Source organism: Miniopterus natalensis, chromosome 3 (assembly GCF_054644295.1).
Source record: "Miniopterus natalensis isolate mMinNat1 chromosome 3, mMinNat1.hap1, whole genome shotgun sequence".
Classification (NCBI taxonomy): Eukaryota; Metazoa; Chordata; class Mammalia; order Chiroptera; family Miniopteridae; genus Miniopterus; species Miniopterus natalensis.
This window is the reverse complement of record NC_142083.1, coordinates 39761809-39778360: the sequence shown is the minus strand read 5'-3', so window position 1 is coordinate 39778360 and position 16552 is coordinate 39761809. Positions and strand designations below refer to the sequence as shown.

Sequence of the window (16552 nt, the reverse complement as noted above, 5' to 3'; positions counted from 1 at the left end):
TGTATTCTTACTAGCTACTTATTTTAAAGAAATACCTACTCTTTTTATTTCCTATAGATAGGTAGATAGATAAAGAGCAAGCATACTTTTCTCTTTAATTTTTCCTCCCAGTAATTCAGCGGTTCAGATCAACTGTTTAGAAAACTTTTATTGAGTTTCTTTGACATGTACTTTCAAAGTCTAAGATCAGTTTTTCTGTCCTTTTTGTTCTCTCTCTGTGTGTATAATAGTACATTGTTTTAGCTATTTAGCTTACCCTGGATATTTTGCAATATTTAGTTATTTTAAATTATTATTTTTTGTATTGAATACTTCTAGTAGAGTTGGGGGGGTGGAAAGATACATACTTATTTTTGTCCTTAACTTGAACTTAGTGCCACTTTAGCCCTTGACTGGCTTTTGCCATTCTTTAGTAAGATACTATTTCCTTTGGGGTTTTGTGTTTTCCTGTTTTTATACATAGTCATTCTTTTCTCTTTTATCAGTTCAATAATTTTCCTTTTTAGAGCTAATAAAAAATTATCAGAAACACCAGGGATACATCTTTCATATGAAGCCTTATACTAGATTCAGTTCTACCTTCATTTCTCAGATATTTGGACATAAAAATAACGTGACTTTTTTAATCTATCTTTCACTCTGGGCAGAATTGAGTGACACAATGAGCCTTCTGATTAAGAGTTTATGTGAAATCTACAGTCATGTTTGTTTTGTCAGTCCTAAGAATACTTCCCTTGCTTGTGTTCAGTGCAGCTACAGTATTGGCTTTACATCTTAGGAATACAGTATTATAAAATTGGTTTTAACTCTTACGATGAATCAAATCTAATTAATAGTTTGTAGGGAAATGTACTTTAAAATAAGGCATAAATGTCTAAAATTTCCTTATGTTTTCAGTATTATATTTGGAGTTCTGTTTAATATGAAACTTATCAGTAATTCATTTTCTTTAATGTACTTAAAGATATTTATTTCATTGGAAAATATACCTAGTGAAAATTCTCCGTTAATTCCTAGGGAGGTGCAGTATATTGTCCTACAGAATATAGCAACTATGTCAATTCAAAGAAAGGTATGTACATTGTGAATACATAATTCAAGAGAAAAATGAATGCATTAGTACCATTAAATGTTTTTATATATTTATTTTTGTCATTTAGGGTATGTTTGAACCTTATCTAAAGAGTTTCTATGTTAGGTCAACTGATCCAACCATGATCAAGACACTGAAGGTAAGCATGTTCTTATATTTCAGATACATTAATATGTATTCTTTGATGATTCTGTTATAGCTTCTAGCATCTGTAAAATGGAGATCTGCTTTTAAAAAACACAGATGCATTTAGGGATTTTCTTTATATTTTCTAAACAACATTATTATATACTAGTTATTTTACTGTGCTACACTCTAATGATACAAAGTGAAATCATGCTACCCACACCCTGAATAACTCACAGTGTACTGAAGGAGACAGATGTGTAAATAGATAATTTTAGCAGTATGTGTTTTAAATTATATTATAAAGATTTTAATTGAGTGCTGTGAAAAAGATAAAGGTGTGGGGTTAATTCTCTGGAAAATTTAGAAAGGACTTGTGAAGAAGATGATGTTTGAGTGGATCTTAAAAGAATAATGTATTTTTGAGAATTTTTTGTTGTTGGGAGGTTGTAGAGTTATAAGCAGGAGATAGGCACAGTTTATACGAACACAAGGGATTATAAGAGTGTTGTGTTCAGGGAATGATAACTATAGTATAGAGTGTAGTTTGGATATAGCACTATATAGATTAAAATAATGTGATATTAAGACAGAAAAATAAGCAAGATAGAATGAAAACCTGGAAATAGATCCATGAATGTGAAAATATACTGGGTAATGGAGACATTGCAAATCAATGGGGAAAGGGTGGACTATAAATATGGGAATAATTGGTTATTCACATGGAAACTGAGTTAGTCATAAGAAAATCTAAGACATACCTAAATTGAGCGATAATTTACAAAAGAATTGGTTTGTTACTATCAAAAGTATCAAGGTGGTAAAAGTCAAAAGAAAGACTAAGAAATTTAGACTGAAGGAAACTAAAGAGACAACTAAACACAGTGTGTGATATTGAGCTAGATCTTTTTATTATACATTATTGAGATAAGTGGTGAAACTTAAATGAGGAATGATGATTATATAGATATGATGTATCAGTGTGAATTTCTTTATCTTCTTGGTTGTATTGTGGTCTTTAGGACAATGTCCTTGTTTGTGGGAAATATGCATAGAAGTACTTTGGGATGATGCGGTATCAGATTGGCAACCTGGTCTCAAATGGTTCAGATAAAAAATTGTTTGTTTTTTACTTCTCTATATGTTGAAATTGTTTTTTAAAATTGTACAGAAAATTTAAATGTTCTCATCAAAATAAAAAATATTATGTTCTCATCATAATCTCGGAGAAAATATACTAGTACATATATCTGAAAAATGACTAGTACCCAGAATATATAAAGAACTCCTACAATCTGTGCCTTTTAATTGGAATATTTAGGTCATTTACTTTTAATGTAATTATTTATATGAATGTGTTTATGTCTATAATGTGTTTTCTGTTTGTCCCATTTGTTCTCTGTTCCTTTTTTTCCTTTTTCATGCTTTCCTTCAGATTAATTGAATATTTTTATGAGTAAAAACAAATTTCTTTTAGTGAGTCTATTGGAAATGGGCTTTTAATTGCATATTTCTTGTAACTCTAAATCCAGAAGAATTAAAATGTCTAAGAATTTGGGATGGTAGGATGAAGGAAAGACATTAAGATAATTAATTGGTATCGGGAAAATAGAGGTATCACATGGAGAGTAGTTGTTTTCTAATAAAAGAAAAAAAAGTCAAACTACCTTAAATTGTTTAGGTTAATTAAATATAAATTGTAAAGTTGGGACAAACAATTGAGGAAGATATAGGATTCTTTTTTTTGTAATTACTTTTTAAACACTCTGTAAATATCTATTTTCTATATGTAGATGTAGGGAGACAAAATTCACCTCAAGGGTATAATGCTTCACAGCATTTGTAACTGTGACTTTTTTTAGAAACAGCAGTTATCTTTCTATTTAATGCCTAGCCTTTATTAAATTCATCTTTTTTTGTTGTTTGTTTCAAAATGTTTACTTTCTCTTTTTTCTACCATAGCTTGAAATTTTGACAAACCTGGCAAATGAAGCCAACATATCAACTCTTCTTCGAGAATTTCAGGTTTGTGTACAGTGCTAATTATAAAATAACCTCTGAAACATCTGTTCAGTTTAAAGTTAAATATACATCTTTCTGAACTTTGAAATATGTAATTGTATAAATAAAACAGTGATTTGGGATAGGATTGAAAACTAACACATTTATAAATTTTCAAGAATAAACATTCACTACAAATTTAAAATTTAAGGGAAATGGAACAGTAGTTCCTAGGTTGGTTTATAACTCTGTCTTTGTTTGAAATTAAGTTATGGTAAGGATCCCATCTCAGTGCTGTCATCTTCAGTAGTCCTTCTTATACCAATCACTACTTATCTGATTGTCTTTATTTGATTTGAGCACATGCATAGCTAAAAATACATATATGGTTTAAAATTGCCCTTTTGTGATATTTCTGTTGTTGGTTTTGTTTTGTTTTATTTTTTTAACCATATATGCTGATGGATGAGATGCCTTCCAGCTATATACACCCCCAAAATATTCAAAAATTACTTCATGGACATTATGCTCTTTCTGATGGAAGAATCAGCTCTGAAGACTTAGTGGGGGAGCACAGTAATAGGAAACCTCATATAAATATTATGAGTTTTACATTTCATCAGATTTCTTAACATGATGCACATTAATCACAGAGTTTTTGTCAACTTCCAACTTTTATAGAATTAATTTTTTTTGTTACCATAATCTTTTTATATGCCCATATTAAATTTAACATGGGTTAAATTTCTTTTTAGCTATATTGATAATGCATTTGCTTTTATTTTTTTAATCTTTTAATTTTTTTTTTAATCCTCACCAAGGATATGTTTTTGAGAGAGAGGAAGTGGCGGGGGAGAGAAAGAAACATCCATTGGTTGCCTCCCCTATGCCCCTGCAACCGAGGTATGTGCCCTGACTGAGATTTGAACCCGAAACCTTTTTGGTGTATGGGATGATGCTCCAACGAACTGAGTCACCTGGCCAGGGCAACATTGTATTTTATTTTAATGATGTGATCATATGCTTTTAATAGGAGTAATAGAATATTATAATATGTCTATGATTTAAAATTTCATAACTGGATTACTAGACTTTCATGCTGTATTCTTTTCCTAGAAAGATTCCTTGTAAAATTAGGATGTCTTGGATATCCACTCATGTTATATTTACATGCTAGAAAATATAGTATCAAAAGTTCTGATCCAGTAATCTATAGCTATAGAAAATTGCTTGGATTTGATTTTGACCTCATTTGTTTTTAAGTTTTTTAAGTTTTTGTCTTTGTGTTTGCAGTTTCCCCCTTTTCTGTTTTTATATGTAATCTGTTTGAGTGTACTTTTGCTGTTTATTTTCTGCTATGTCAGTTTACTGGGGTTGTAGGGAGTGAGTCGCAGATAATTTTATGGTGTTGTTCATTGTGTAGAGGTGACAGACATATTGGACCTGTTTCAGAATATTGGTGATACAATATCAGAAGGTTAATAAGGTCCATTGTTTAGTCAAGCTTTTTAATACATTATCTCCTCATGTATTCATTTTTATCACTTTTTATCTTTTCCTTATTTCTGTGTTTGTTATGTTTGTAGATATGTTTACTTACAATTTTTTGAGTAGAGAATTTTTAAAAAGACTCTTATTTTTAGTTGAGGAAATTAGGTAATCAGCTGGGTAACAGTTTTTAAATACAATTGATCTTTCCTAAGTGGAACTAAGAGAGCTTAATTTATTTCTTTAACATTTAATCTTGTTCTTGCTACCACTTTCACTAAATTTCTAGATATTTTGAGTTTTTTAGCAAGTTTTTAGATATTCTTAGATTTTTCTCCTCCATTTGTCATTTATGCACTATTTAAATGTATTATTCTATTTTGCATTTTAGATAACCATAGTGTTTAATCTACAGCATGCACTTCTCATTTGAGGTTGGGAATCATTCTTTAAAAGTTTCAGTTAAAAATTGAATTTTAAATTTTATTACATATTATATATAAATATGCATGTTAAAAATATATTCATTTCTGTAAAGAATAAAAGCGGAGTTTTAAATTAGGAAAGTTTAACAAAAGTGAAATCCTTTAGGGCTATCATAAGTTTTGAAAAGATCTTTTAACTTCCTGTTGTTAAATAATTTTATTATTTATTTTTAAGTTTGTATAAGTATATAGTTTACAGTGTATTTTTAAAAAATTCTTTTAAAGAAAATCTAAAAGTGTGGTATTTTTTTAATTGTAAATTGAGTATTTAAAGTCTTTATTGAAATGCTGCTTGCTGTAGCTATTGTGGTTTTATTACCATTCAGATACCATTTTAAAAGTAAAATGTTAGTAGCATATTGATTTTTTTCTTCCTCTTCTCCCAATTTTTAGATTTAGTGTCTCTGAAAAAGCAACCCTTTTTTTCATAGATTCTGAGATGCTGCTGGTTAAATGAACTGAAACTTCCAAAGAGAGAGTTCTCATCATATCTTTCAATCTTGCACTTAAACTAATTGCTATCTTTGGGTGACTGCTCCCCCCCGCTCTCTGTTTTGGAGTCACAAGCCTCTGTGGCCACAAAGGAATGAACCTGGCTTGAAAATGTGCCTCTTTTATAGGCACATTCTTTAAGTAAAAAAGAAACTAAATTAAGCTAAATCATCAGATCTCCTATTGTACCTATAGATGAGATTATATATGCTAGAATTTTTATATTGACAAAACTTAATATAATAGGCATTTTTTTGTTTACTTGACAGTACCAATATATAAACTAATGGAAATATTTTTTAGACCTATGTGAAAAGCCAGGATAAACAATTTGCAGCAGCCACTATTCAAACTATAGGCAGATGTGCAACAAACATCTTAGAAGTCACTGACACATGTCTCAATGGCCTGGTGTGTCTGCTGTCCAACAAAGATGGTAAGTTGACAGTTTCATTTTATTTTTCAACTAATTTATCATTTGAATATTCTTGATACAATTTGCAAATTGTAACATTTTTTAACATTACATTTTTTCATGTATGTCATCATGTTCATGATGAGTAGCATATTGTCTTTGGAACACACACACAGTTTTTTTTGTTTTGTTTTAGTAAATTGGGTAATTAACTTACAAACAATATCTGTCTTGCCTAAACAGAACTAAGAAAGTATACTTTGTTTTATTTCCTCAAAATTTAATCACCTTCCATTGTACCCTGTCTCAAAGGTTCTGTTTTGCTTTTCAATGGCATGTTAAGTCATGTATAATATTGGTTCACCTGCAGAGGGTGCTGAAAGCAGGCAAATGACTCTGTTCCGTGGAGAAGTTGCTAGATCAAAAATGTATGTTGAATGTGTTACTGTCAAAGTTTTTTCCAGAAACCCACCTAATAATTTTACATTCAAGATTAACTAGATTTAGAACTCATCAATTTGGAACAGCTTAAGCTCAACAATATCTAAACACTTTGTAAAACTGGATAGGTAAAATATATAATCTAGATTTATACTGTTCTGTGGTGAAATGTCAGTTATTTCTATGGTATGGCTTTAGAATAAATGAGGCCATTTGGAGAAAGAAAAATTGGTCAACTGTCACCTTTAAAATAATTTAGAGGACTTTTATTATAATTGCATATTTGATTAAAATGAGATTCTTTTTAAGAAAAGCATACTTTTTAATGTAAAATCATTGAAATTATTTGTGGGATTTTAAATTATGTCATATCTAGACACAGGCATAAACGACATAGGATTACGTCTAAACATAACAAAATTGATTATTTTATTTGAAAAATAACTTTTCACTACAATAACCTTTTTATCCCTAATTATCTTTTTCCCCCACATGTAGATTTCTTTAGAAAGCTGGAACATTGTTATAAATACTTCTGATGAAAAAATAATTGAAACAAAATTTATCCCCAAATAAGAGTGTTTTTTATTGTGAACATAAAATTATAACGTTTTACCTATAGACTCAAGATGTTATGATGGATAGAACATTTTTCTATATGTAGTATTAAAACTCTAAATAATTGTGGCAACATAAATTATCAGAGATACAGATTTTTTTAAAAATTTGACTGTAGAAGGTGATTAGAGGATATAGGATGCTAACTATGCATTTTATCTATTTCTACTTTTAATATCTGTTTGGTCTATTTCTACATCACATCTTAAAATGGGAGTTAAAAACATGTTTTTATTTTTTCACATCTTTAACAATGATTTTCTATTTGATAAAATACGACATACTCCTTGGAAAATATTTAAAATTACAGATTTGAAACCATGGTTCACCATGGTAATTATTCTTTTAAAATTTAATTGCATGCAAAAAGCACCACAAAGCAGTCAGAACACTAATTTGTTCTCTTAAATACAAAATATATTCAAGGTTTTTCAATTTTGTATTTTGATGCTTTTTTCTCCTATGAAATTTTCAAGCTGTGGATTTGAAAGCATTTTTTTCTACTTTAGCTTATGGACATTAATTTCTCAAAAAATATTTTTGTTGACTTTGATTTAAAAGGTGAATATTCTACCCTGTATCACTGTTAAAGGAAGAATAGATTATTTTATAATTAGATAATGGGAAATTAATATAATTTATAATCACTCTTAAAATTAGGAGGATTTTATCACTTAAACATTGCTATTTTAATGTTTAGGTTTCTCTTTTTGGTCAACCAAAACTCTATATGCCGTGCATTTTTTTTTCTAGAGTTTTTATATTAAGAAACTTAAATTGTACTGTCCAGTTCTGGTTGCATAATCATTATTAGCCCGTAATACCTGATTCTTTAACTCTTTATCATATGTGATATACTTTCGTAGTTTGGAAATCTGGTTCAGTAAAAATAAGCAGTAAAATAAATAAGGATGTTTATATTAAATCATTAAAGAGAGTAGTAATATTTTTTACTTTAAAATAGCCAGTGCTGACAACAGAGCCCCTTTCTATTTCTATTAAAACATCTGCTTTTAGAAATAATTGCTATGATGGAGGCCTCAGTTTCTTTAAAATCTGTAAGATCTTTTGAGGCTCTAAGGATTTGTAATTCTTTGATTTTATATTAGTATGAATACCTCATCATCTCTTTGGATTATTTATTTAAAACCTCAGGGACAACATTTAGACTTTATTGTTTTTACATGTATTTAATATATTCTTATTAGACCTGTAGTTTTTTGGTTTTTCTTTTTTTAATGTTAACTTATCCCTTCTTGGCATAGAGAGGATTTTTCTAGGCACCCTTGAAACTTTCCCTGAAATAGTCCAATATCACTACCTAAGATTAATTTGATAAACGAATTTTTAAAATATCTGTAAAAGAAATCTGCATTTCCGTTGGCTTAAGATAATTTAATTCTCCTAAGGTAATTACTTTAGGTAACATATTAGCCAAATTCGCTCTCTGAATAATGTTCTCACCGTATACTGGTAAGAGGATTATTTTTGTTTTGTGTGAGTTTTACATAGTTCAGTAAGCATTAATAATCATTTAAGTATTTAATAAATGTTGAATAGGTGGATAAGATATTCATTCAGCCTATAAAAGATTCCCACCTTTATGGAGCTCACAGTCTAATGAAGGGAGACAGCAATTTAAAACAAGTATGTTACAGTCTTTTTATATATTCACCACTTCAGTTGCCAGATTCTCCTTACATACAGAACTGAACAACCTATATTTGAATGGTAATGTTACTTGAATATACGGTGGCACCTCGGTTTTCGAATGTGATCCGTTCCGGGAGACCTTTCAAGTTCTGAAACGTTCGAAAACCAAGGGATCAGCAGCCTTCAGCTGGGCCTCAGGATCTTGCCCTCAGCAAGAAGCTGCGTGGCATGTTCGGCTTCCGAGGCCTGTTCGAAAACCGAAGCATTTCTGGGTTTACGGTGTTCGTAACCTGAAATGTTTGTCAGCGGAGATGTTCGAAAACCGAGGTACCACTATATTACTCAGTCTCTCTGTGCTTCAGATTCCTCATTTGTAAAATGAGACTAATAGTAGACTCTACTAATCTTGAGAACATTATGCTGAGTGAAATAAACTAGTCACAGAAGGACAAATATAAATTAAAATAGTCAAATTTATAGAATCACAGAGTGCAAAGATAATTGCCAGAGGCTGGGGAAAAGGGAAATGAGGAGTTAACTCATCAGCTGGCATAAAGTTTCAGTTAAACTAGATGAATAACTCTGGAGATCTCCTGTATAACATTGTACCTGAAGTCAACAATAATGTATTGTACCCTTAAAATTTTGCTAAGAGGGTAGATCTCATGTTAACTGTTATTACTATAATAAAATTAAAAAATTTAAAATAGTAGGCGGTACTTCTCCAGTGAGACCCATTAAGTTCTATAGAGGGCAAAGGAGAAGCTAAAAAAGGTCAAAAACATAGGATCATTTTGTGCTTCTGGTTGAGTACCACCATGGTGCTGATGGCTTTGAAAACCAGGAGGTAGCATAAAGGAAAAGTAGGGTGGAATTACCTGTAGGGAATGAGAAGGCACCTGGGGTAGGTAGAATAATGCTGTCCCGCCACACCTTCAAAGATGTTCTGGTCTTAATGCCTGGAACCTGTGAATATGTTACCTTACATGGCAAAAGGGACTTTGCAGATGTGATTAAGATTTTTAGCATGGGGAGATTATTTGGGTGGAACCAGTGTAATCCAAAGGGTTCTTCTAAGGGAAAGAGGGAAGTCAAGAAAGTCAGATGTCAGAAGCAGAGGTTGGAGTGATGGCACTGCTGGAAGAGGGACTTGAGCCCAGACATGCCAGCAACCTTTAGAAGTTGGAAAAGGCAACAGATTTTCCCGTAGAACCTCTATAGAGAACTTAATCTAGCCGACAGCTTGATTTTAGCCCATAAAACTCATGTTAATGTCTGGCTCCAGAATTGTAAGTTTGTGTGTTGTGTTAAGACACTAAATTTCTGGTAATCTGTAATAACAATGAAGAACTAATACAGTACCAAAGAAGAACTAATGCCAAACATATATTTCAACTACAGCCAATCCTGCCTCTACATGTGGATAATTACAATTATTCAACTTTTTTTTTCTTATTTAGGCTAGTTTTACAGTAATATATTTTAAAATTAAAAATTTTTATATTATGGACTCTTTACAATCATATTTAGATCATATTTTACTTTGTGTAGTAATTACTTAACATAACTATTTAATGTTTTCTACCAGAGTGTTAAGTTAGATGAGGGCAGGGTCTCATTCAACCATAAAAAAAAAAAAATGAAATTTTACCATTTGCGACAACATAGGTGGATCTAGAGGGCATTATGCCAGGTGAAGTAAGTCAGACATAGAAAGACAAATACTGTGAAAGCTATAAAAACCCCCAAAATAAATGAACAAATAAAACAGAAACAAACTCATAGATACAGAGAGCAAACTGAGGGTCACCAGATGGGAAAGGGGTTGGAGGATGAGTGAAAAAGGTGAAAGGAGTTAAGAAATACAAATTGGGGTTATAAAAATAGTCACGGGGATGTAAAGTACAACATAAGGAATATTGTAATAACAATGTATGATGTCAGATGGGTACTAGACTTACTGGAGTGATCACTTTGTAAGGTATATAAATGTCTAATCACAATGTTCTATACCTGAAACCAGTATAATATTGTATGTCAACTCTAATTGAAAAATAAAATGATAAGGTACCTACCATATGTTAATTGAGAGAAGAAAAAGAAATATATAATTTTGTAAGCTAAAACATTATATAAATAATAATTTGTAATTCCCATTTAAAAAGAAGTATTTAGTTTGGAATATGTATGTTTAATAATGATTAGAATGGTAAAAATTTTGCTTATATTCTTAAAGGGAGCTGGATAAGAAAATATATTCAAATAAAAAGAGTAATAGAATGCAAATCATAGTATGTCCAGTATAATATTAAAATAAATCTTTTTAGTGTATGCCAGGGAAATCTCTAATATCCATGAGCCCTTATTAATAATAAATGCCTAAATGACAAGCAAAGGCAATGTTGATTTATTTCTTTGGCATCAGTCCCATTTATAATCATTTATCTAAGATTCAGCCTGTAAGGTCAGGTGCTCTGGCTAGTTATATTACATTTCTCTACTGGTGCCACCACAAACATAACTGGGACCAGTGCTTAGCCACTTCAGCGTAATAACTCAACCTCAGAATCCCAATTTGAGGATATGCTTCCTAGAGCCATTCCTAGTACAAATTACTGTGTTAGTTAAGGCCCAGGCAAGAAACAGATTGACACACTTGAATGGGACAGTTGAAGAGAATTTAACAAAGGAGTATTTATAAGGCATGAGTAGAATTAAGGGAAACCAACAAGGTATGGTGTAGCACTCTGGGACTAACAGGCTAGGAAGGGTGGGAAGCCAAATCTAGACTGAAAGGGAAGGAGTGTGAAGATGGGAGCAGTTTCCAGACCCTGCAGGAGAGAGCCAGTCATCGGAACTCAGACCTTCAGTAGAGGCATGCATGCACTGTAGGGAGGCTTTGCAGAGGAGATTCAGGGTAGTGAATATGCTCCCCTGCCCCTTGATGATCTGCTGGTGCTCCCTGATGGCTAAAGCCAGGAGCAAGGAAGTCTGGTTGATGCAGTCCACAGAGGCCAGCCGCTAAGGGCATAGAGTTAGCCACAAAAGGCAGAGTGGATTCATAGAGCCAATGGAGTCCCTCCAGCTCACAGCCCCACTCCTGCCTCTGAAGCCCATGCTATTTTTATAGTAATACCTTTCTTACTACTGATCCTTACTACTCACTTTTCTGGACATATCAGTTAAGGAATTGTATTTTTTTTTTAGTTTACTGTTTTCTTTAGAGTTGGAAAAATGTTATTTAGATTGTAGGTATTTGATTACCACTATATAATTAGTAGGAATCAAAGAACAGTATTTGAGAGCTGTGGTTAAAAGCCAAAGACACTTGAACATTATGATGATGACATAATCTAACTTCTCTTTGTTTCTGATTTAAAGAAGCAGAGATAAGAAAGTGATACCCTAAGCCAGGAAATAGTAACAGATGTTAGAAATTAAAGTATACTCTTCTATTTAAGATGGATGATCACCGAAAAAGTTTGAAGTACATTCATGGTTGTAGTTTTCACTTAGTCATTTAAGACATATAGAATGTTTTGCTAATTTAAACTTACATTTTACCAAGCATAATGCATTTGAATTTAATTACACATATTTAATATGAGTAATCTCTTTTTCAGAAATAGTTGTTGCTGAAAGTGTGGTTGTTATTAAGAAATTACTGCAAATGCAACCTGCACAACATGGTGAAATTATCAAACATATGGCCAAACTCTTGGACAGTATCACTGTGAGTACCAGTTCAGAGATCTTTGCTGAACCAACTGAATTTTACTCAGTAAATTATAGTTTTGTTAAATGAATGGGGATTTTCTTTTGCTATAAAAGATTTTATAGGGATAACTGGCAAAAATCTCAGTCAAATCTGTAGATTAGATAATAGTATTGGTTCATGGTTTAATTTCCTGATTTTTAAATAATTTTACTGTGGTTATGTAAGAACATTCCTTTTATTAGGAAATTCACACTGAAATATTTTGGGGTAAATGGGCATGTCTGCAATTTTTATCGATTCAGAAAAAAAACAATTTATTCGTATACATAGAAAGCTAGAGCAAATGTAGTAAAATGTTAACATTTGGGGACTCTGGGTGAAGGGTATTCAGAAGTTCTTTTTACTCTTCTTACCAATTTTTTATAAATCTGAAATTAGGTTTAAAAATTAAATTAAAAAATAAATATTAATCTTGGCTCTGTCACTTACCAGCTCCATGTCCTTACATTGAAATCTCTGTGCTTCACTTTTCCCATCTGTATAATGGTGATAATAGAAAACCTATATTGTTGTATTTCATTAGTTAATGTATGTAAAGCTCTTAGAACATTGCCTGGTACATAGTAGGACTGTGTGCTAACTGTTACGATCTGTGTCTTATTTCATTCTCTTCTTCCTTTTAAAACTAAAGTTTTTGAAAGAATTATCTGAAAAGAATTTTATTTCCTCACCTCATACTCCTCAGCATATCACAGTCTGATTGTGATTCTCACTTTTTCAAAGGTCACTATCTCTCTCTTATTAAATCCTGTGGATAATTTGCTCTCCAAATCTTTCTCGATCTTCCATTAACATTTTATTCCACTGACCACGTCTTCCCTCTCTGCGGCTTTTGTCTGGTTTTTCTTCAAACTCTTCTCCATCCTGTTTGCCTTTTACTCTGCCTGTTCCTTGAATATTAAAGTTTGACGAGTGTTCTGTAACTGAAAGGGTTATGTTTTAGGAGAGGTGTATATCATTTCCTTCTTTAAAGATTGGATAATCTATACTGTTAGCCTGGTCAGAGAGATCATATTTGTGTAGTTAAAGGTAATGGATGGCAGGGTTTGGGGCCTGCCAGTCAGGCTTGTGAACTTTTATTAACTTCGTGAACTTAAGCAAGTTATTTGACTATTATGCTCTAGTTTTTTCATCTGTAAAATGGGACCTACCTATTGTGAGCTATATATGAGTCAATGTATGTGGAACACTAACACTTAGTGTTTAGTGTAAACTGTTATTATGATCATGACTGTATTTAATGTTTTTAAAGAAGACAAACTTGATGAGGTTTAAATTTAGTAAGCAATTTCATGACCCCTTTTATATTTTACCTATATTTAACAGAACCCTTGTAATGCTAATCATATGCAAGGTACTAGTCTAAGCATCTTAAAAATAAAAATCATTAATTTTAATAACAACTCTGCAAAGTAGATTCTATTAGAATTCCCATTTTATATAGGAGAGAACTGAGGCACGCAGAGGTTGAGCAACTTGCCTAAGGTCACATAACCAGTAGGTCTGCTTCCATAACCAATATTTTATACTATCTCTCTTCCATTTCCAGTCTTATCTTTTTTTTTTTTTTGTATTCAGTTCACTGTCCTACTCACTGACCTGCCAGGATTTTATTATTGTTTCCTTTTGCTTCCCCAAAATCATTGACAAATTGGACATTAGATTGATATGGTCCATGTTGCCCAGATATGGAGCAGATGTTTGACATTATCTGTCAGTGATCTATTGATGGGAGAAGAGAGGGTAAGCCTTTTTCCTCAAGTCCACTAAGATGGACATCCAGCATCCCTGCATACCAGGCATCAAATTTCAGTAGTATTTTTAGTCATTGTAACAACAGATGCTCCTGCACATACTTAGATACTTTCTAGGAAAGTGGTATATCCTTTAGTAAGAACCACTTTTCTAACCAATAACTAATGAACCAAAGCTGCAAACACTAGATAGGGAAGACAAAAAATAGAGATACATACATGAGGACATTTTATTACATTGACTTTCTCTACAGTAGTTGTTGGAACATTACCCAATTAAATATTTTCTTACTGATATATAATATAGCAAAGACTGGTTTTTGTTTTTTTGTTTTTTAATTTTTATTTTTTTGTCAGAAAAAATTTAAAAGTATTGTGGAATATAAAAGTATGGTAGCAATTCCAAATTCACAAAGGGAAAAAGGAAACATATGTAAAATAAATAATAAATTTTTAAAAGTAATGAAGTAAGATGGAAGAGTAAAAATTAAAGCTATCTCACCCTAACGATGAATGGAGGAATTCTCTCATGAAGACAGACTTTCAGATTGTGGTGAAAAACAGAAGCTCCCTACAGCCTGTTTATAATGAAGACGCCAGTCAAGGTAGTGAGGATTCAACATACGAAGATGGGAAAGAGATACTAAGTGAACACAAACAAGGATGGGAGCTTTACAATGAAAAGCATTTAACAATATAAAAAGGAACATCATAAAATGAAAAATAGGCCAATTTACAAAGAAACTAAGAAGCATAAACTTATGTACACAAAAAATATGGCAACCAAGTAAATATGTAAAGAAAAAGTCTCTAGGAAATGCAAAGACAAACATAAAATAAAGTTTTGGTGGATGACTTTAATATAGCTCTCTCATAATAGATATACCCAGGAGATTTTAAGTGAGATGTAGACTTAAGTAAGGACACGGAGAAATTAAATAATAGAATAAATGCTTGATTTAGTAAATATAGCTAAAACCTTATATCTCTTGAACAGATAATACCCATTTTTACAGGTATATCCATAGAAAATTTAAGAGTATACTTGGACATAAGAAAACTTAAAAGATTTAAGTTTAATTAGAATTAAATAATTTAGAAGTATCCCAGACCAGTTGTGAACTAAGGGAAAGTTTAGAGAAAAAAATATAAGCTCTCCATGAAACACAGAAAAAGAAAATACTTTATTCCAAAATGTGTGGGATGTGGCTAAAGCTGTAACTGCCACCATTTTTAAAGTAAAGAGACCAGAAATGAATGAATTTGTATTTGTCCAAAGAAATGTGAAAAAGAATAATGAAACAGAGAGTGAAATTTAGGCAGGATCAGAGTTGACTTTGTAAAATAGAAAGTGAAAAAAAGATAGTTGGAATTTATAAATATATGTTAAATCTGGTCCTTTGGGGAGATAATAAAATAGTAAACCCTTCCTGAGTCTGATAAGGTAAAGAGAGAAAGCAACAGTAGATAAATTGGGAATGTGATATAGGAGAGATTGAAATAATTACAAGGAAACTATATGCAATTCTGTAGCAAAAACTTGAACTTGTGGAAAATGAAAAGGTGATGAGTTGTCCTTGTTAACACTGTCTGAGGAAGCTGAAGTGCTTGGAGGTGAGACAAGGCAAGACAGTTTGTCACGCAGAACCCTAAAAGTGGTCAGGGATTGGAGGTACAGGTTACTCCAGAAGAAGGTGATGAGGGATGTAGCAGACAGCCACGTCAAAACCAGGAAGGGGGTGGGATCGAACCTCCAGAATCTGATCCAGACAGTCAGGAGTTACTCACATGGAAAAGAGAGCAGGGTTCAATTAATTTCATCAAGTACCTGATGACTCTCAAGTGTGAGCAAGTGATTCTAAAATGGGAAGCATAGCCTGAGAGCCTCAAGTGAGAGCTCTTTCTTCCTGATTCTCTGTTTCACCCCAAGTCTAAGAATGGTATCTTAAACCACTGTGATGTTAGAGCCAATCTGACCAGTGTCAGAGGGTAAGAGGACAGTATTGAGCATTTTTTCCTTCAGTGCCTAAGCCTCCTGGGCTCATCTATACTCTGGGAGGATGGGAACAGCAGTGATGGCCAGACCTCTTCCTACCCTGACCACCTTACTTATTCATGGAACAGGAGATGAAAAGAAGTGGGAAAGTGCCCTGTTGTGCACAGGTGCAGGAGTAGGCAAGAGATTGACCTAGACCTGCCCTGAAAAGG

The 16552-nt window shown here is 32.2% G+C and overlaps 1 protein-coding gene across 2 annotated transcripts in view; it reads left to right on the top strand.

Annotated features, from left to right (window-relative positions):
• AP3B1 (adaptor related protein complex 3 subunit beta 1) overlaps positions 1–16552 on the top strand; it is a 186837-nt gene that overhangs the window by 71587 nt on the left and 98698 nt on the right. For both annotated transcript variants that reach the window (XM_087815426.1, XM_016210377.2), the window contains 5 exons: positions 1018–1072; positions 1161–1232; positions 3182–3244; positions 5989–6121; positions 12436–12545. In XM_087815426.1, coding sequence (XP_087671552.1) covers positions 1018–1072; positions 1161–1232; positions 3182–3244; positions 5989–6121; positions 12436–12545 — 433 coding nt within the window. The remainder of the gene's footprint in view (positions 1–1017; positions 1073–1160; positions 1233–3181; positions 3245–5988; positions 6122–12435; positions 12546–16552) is intronic.